The sequence below is a fragment of the Euphorbia lathyris genome, chromosome 2, assembly GCF_963576675.1.
Source record: "Euphorbia lathyris chromosome 2, ddEupLath1.1, whole genome shotgun sequence".
NCBI lineage: Eukaryota > Viridiplantae > Streptophyta > Magnoliopsida > Malpighiales > Euphorbiaceae > Euphorbia > Euphorbia lathyris.
In genome coordinates this window covers 97,559,788-97,564,288 of record NC_088911.1, presented here as the reverse complement: position 1 = coordinate 97,564,288, position 4,501 = coordinate 97,559,788, and the positions used below count along the sequence as shown (strand labels likewise).

The 4,501-nt window shown below is 35.2% G+C and overlaps 1 protein-coding gene across 1 annotated transcript; it reads left to right on the top strand.

The window, feature by feature from the left end:
* The first annotated feature begins 313 nt into the window (after positions 1-313).
* Positions 314-4,501, top strand: LOC136219083 (AUGMIN subunit 4). Its single transcript, XM_066006312.1, has 13 exons — positions 314-624; positions 828-875; positions 1,127-1,252; positions 1,692-2,045; positions 2,150-2,246; positions 2,699-2,744; positions 2,873-2,966; positions 3,083-3,154; positions 3,297-3,355; positions 3,543-3,611; positions 3,690-3,741; positions 4,000-4,077; positions 4,165-4,501. Exons 1-13 carry the CDS (start codon positions 499-501, stop codon positions 4,240-4,242), a joined length of 1,299 nt encoding a protein of 432 aa, XP_065862384.1. The 5' UTR covers positions 314-498; the 3' UTR covers positions 4,243-4,501.

Genomic DNA, 4,501 nt, shown 5'->3' with positions numbered 1-4,501 from the left:
AATGTATTTTGTATCTAAATTGAGAATGATTTCATTGAAATTAAATATGTAATTCACTAACTTTTTAGATTTAGGTCATAAATTTCAATAATAGTTTACCTCTAAATAAAAGCGAAAATCATCTAGGAGGATAGTGGAGTAGAAGAAAGCCTATGAAGTTTTATCAAAAAAAAAAAAAAAAAAAGAAAAGAAAGCCTATGAAGAACAAGAGCCCAAACGACATGACGCATCTGGAAGAAGCGACTTGTCGTAGAAGATAATTTTACATTGACTAAAGAGCCCTGTATGTAAAAAGAAAGAACAGAAATTGGATAGTAGTTTTCAAAAGTATCGGAGGTTAATATTGCAAGTCAAAATGATGCTTCATCCAAAATCTCGTACGGGGCCGGCAAAGCTTGTTCAAATTTTTGAATTTCACTTCTCCGGCGCTTGCTGCTGCATCGGTTGGTAACCACTGAAACAGCAGACAAGAAGACAAAACGACTGAGTTTTCGTTCAATGGTGAAAGGAGGGGCTCAAAATCTACCGGCCGATGTTACTCAGTTGATTGATCAGCTCGAACGCCACTGCTTGGCCCCTGACGGATCTCTTGTCTCCAAATCCACTTTCTATGACCTCCAACTCGTACTTCTCCGTCCCCGCATTTTCTCTTCATCTCTCTTCTATACTTTTCGATTTGGTTTTTGAAATTGTGTTTTTCTTTTTGCCTCAAAAAATAAGTTGGAGTCCGTATATATAACTGATTCAATTGTTCTCTGTGTATATTGATTTATGTATATTTATTGTAATTTGAGTTATTTTTAGTGATTGATTGGGTAATATTGCAGGCGAGAGATGAAATGTCCAGGGAGAGATTGCGCTACTTAGAAGCAATGGTAATGATCTCATGTTTTTTGTTTCCTTTTACTCTTTCTGCGTCACCGAGAGTGATGGTATTGTGCTTGTTGATATTGTTAATTAAAATCAGGGTTCAATTCCATTGCTAATTGTCGTTATTGATTACATTTCTTACCGAAATGCTATAATATTCGAGACCGTAGTTAGTATCACACTGAACCTTCGTTTATAGAATTAATAAATGTTTTAACTCTTGGGAGAGTGAGAAAGATGGAAATTCTTAATGTAGGCAATCTACTGCGAAGCAATTGCTATGGTAGAAGAGTTTCAACAAGTAGTTTCAGTGGCTAATCTAGGAGGCATGCGAGATATGCAAGGCTTTCATCCACAATTTAGCTTGAAGAACTCACCTCAGGTTTTTCTTTTTCCTCTTATCTTGATTCCTAATGTCATATTTTATAAGAGTGGTTTGTAGATTACATGATTAATAAAAGAAAGAAAACGAAAAAGATTAATGCTCTCCAGCTCTGATTTATTATCTATCTATAAGGAAGTATAGTTTGTTTGTTGTTAGTGCACTCTTCTAATATACGCTGTTGATTTCAAAGAAGTTTCCAATTTTATCAGCATGATCAGAGGTGATAAAATATTGTTTCCTTTTATCCCGATGTCTGTTACAATGCAACATGCTGATGCCTGGAGAAGCTACTATTGGTGCTTGTTGTGATTGATCCACTGTTTTTAACACATGGATATAGTGATAAATTAGTTTTCCAATCTGTACATCATTTCATTGTATCAATGATCATATGAATTCAGTAGAGGATATGTTTTTCTGTATCCCAAAATTTTAGGTATATGAGACACTAGAGCATCGATTAGTTGTTGCTGAAGCAGCTCAGAAATTGAGGCTTCCTCTTATATCAAAAGATGGTGAAATTCATGAGGAGGAAATTGAAAAATGGAGTGTCGCGTCAAGAAGCTCCCTTGAAAGCACAAGTACCAGTGTCACAATCAGCTCAAGCTATAATTCAGCAAATTATGCAAATAGCTCAACAAACAGCACTGCAGGTGCAACAAATAATGCCCTTTCTGTTGGTGCTAATGATTCAGCAGAACCGGGAGTAGGTGGTGTTCCAAATCGCTTTCTTGGAATAACACCTGCTTATTTGTGGCAAACGCAGCTCCAGCAGATGCCATTAACAATGGTATGTTTATGTTACTCTGTAACAGACAACATGCATGCATTTCGGTTTAGATTTTCCATGAATTCTCTGTATCACATCAACTGATGTTTATCTGTACACTGTAGGAAATGGCAGAATACCAAATGTCTCTTTCCCATGAGATTGAGGCCCGTTTGAAGGATAAGTGCGACAAGTTAGCTGATGCATTTGATGATGATGTTGGTAGGTCCTGTGACTTCTGTATGTGCGATCCTCTCATAAATTCTTTTCTTTTTTTGCACTCCTTATATGCATGTTTCATTTGACCACATGAACTGGTGCTTTTTTTGTACTCTATTTTAAGATGAGTGTTTGTCTATCTGGCAATATTATGTGGGAGAAGTAGCCCTTTGCACATTCTATTTGAAGAATCTGCTCTTCAGCTCAAATTGTTCGTCAACATCTTGACCTAGGAATTTCCCATATAATAATTACAATAATAAAAACAAGAAACAGAGATGACAAGATTACATGTAGTTTAGTATGACTAATAATGGCATACATTCGTTATAATGAAGCATGAGTTACAGAAAGATTGAACCTCTAGTTCAACGATGTGTACTATATAACTATAAAAATGTGCATATGATAGTAAATGAGAATAATTAACCTATATTCATATTATGTTGCTGCAGATTCTTCATCTGCTGGTCAAAATTCAACTTCTCGGCTTCCAGAGAGGTTTGGATTCTTTTTTTCTTTTTTAAAAGGCTTTTCCTCGAACACATAATGCATACTGAAAAAGCTTGAAGAAAAAGTTCATGTGTTCTATGACATGTCTCACTCTACTTTATGTTTTGGTAAATCAGGGTGAAGTTGATAATTGAGGAAATTGAAAGAGAGGAAGTTGCTCTACGGGAGGATCTGTATTCAGCGGACAGAAAATTTGCAGAATATTATAATGTATGAGGAAGTGTTCAAATTGATCCCAACCCATAAAATAGTGCTATTTCTTGTATTTTATATAATTTCCTTGCACTTCTAATTTAGTAACTTGAATAATTTATCATCTTGAGAAGGTGTTAGAGCAGATACTGGCAGTGCTAATTAAGCTTGTAAAAGATTTGAAGTTGCAGCGTCAACATAAATATGTGAGTCTTCTACTTCTGAAACATTTAACTCTTAAAATAGAAAGAATTCTCAAACCATTGCTCATTTATTTCTCTTGATTTCTGAGTTTTTATCCCTTTCAACATGAATGCAAGCTGATAGTACAATATCAACATTTTACAGGATGAACTACAAAAGACATGGTTGTGTAAGAGGTGTGAGACCATGAGTGCAAAATTAAGGTTTGTTGTACTGCTTGCTGTTTAGACAGTTCTTTATTCTTTACCGGAACAAAACACAGCCGAATGACAAAAAATAGCAGAAATTTTACAGTCTACTTGATACTTTTTTCAAGGCATTCTTATAATGTAGACTATATTGACGATGATATTATTTTACCCATGAGTATCTTGTTTAATATTTTTTCAGGGTTTTAGAACATGTTCTCCTCCTTGAAACTTACACTCAGGAGTCCATACCAGCACTTCATAAAATAAGGTGCTTGTTGGAGAGACTTGTTGTAAAATCAGTTGTCAATTTTTAGTGGAGACTTGAGCAAACCTTGTTTTGTTTCAGGAAATTTCTGGTAGAGGCTACAGAAGAAGCTTCCATGGCATACAATAAAGCGGTTTGTTTCTTTACCCGTATTTGGCTTACACAGCATGTGAGAGTTTGCATAATTGAAAATGCAAGGATTAAAGCATCTTGAGACCCTTAAATTTTGTTATTTTCACACATTTGAGTCATTAACTAACGTTGTACATTGAACCCTTGGTCATTTATAGAACTACATATAGAGCTCTTGATCATTCCATAAACATACAAATTTACAGTTGATCAATTGTAAATACGGTGATATATGTTGTCAAACTACTGTGTTGGGTAGGTTACACGGCTTCGTGAATATCAAGGAGTGGATCCACATTTCGACACAATTGCAAGACAATACCATGATATTGTAAAGGTAAATGAGTAAAGAAAGAAATTCTTTGGTCTATCAATATGAGTTCTTGTGGTAGCTCTAACATCATGAATCATTATTCTCTTACAGAAATTGGAAAACATGCAATGGACAATTCATCAAGTTGAAATGGACCTGAAACGGATGCCAGATCATCCAACCTCATAGATTAGTTTCTTAATCTAGTTTCTATTCATTATTTTCTTTTTCTGTGTGTTAATATCACCATTGTTGCTTGCCGTGTACAGTGAATTCAGATTGTACACGGAAACTTGACTATATCCCAGACCCACATGGATGGTCGTCACAAAAAGGAAATGAACGTGTTTTTTTGGTTTTATTCGGTGTAGTGGATGGATTAGAATGGGATGCTGCTATCACTTTCAAACAATACTTTCTAGATATGAAAAAGGACTTGGGAGTACTA

Bases quoted from the DNA above. Each gene is read 5' to 3' on its own strand.
- LOC136219083 (XM_066006312.1), top strand. From the start codon at position 499: ATGGTGAAAGGAGGGGCTCAAAATCTACCGGCCGATGTTACTCAGTTG. The intron at 2,745-2,872 runs GTTTGGATTCTT...TTGGTAAATCAG, and splicing joins ACTTCTCGGCTTCCAGAGAG to GGTGAAGTTGATAATTGAGG. The intron at 2,967-3,082 runs GTATGAGGAAGT...CATCTTGAGAAG, and splicing joins AATTTGCAGAATATTATAAT to GTGTTAGAGCAGATACTGGC.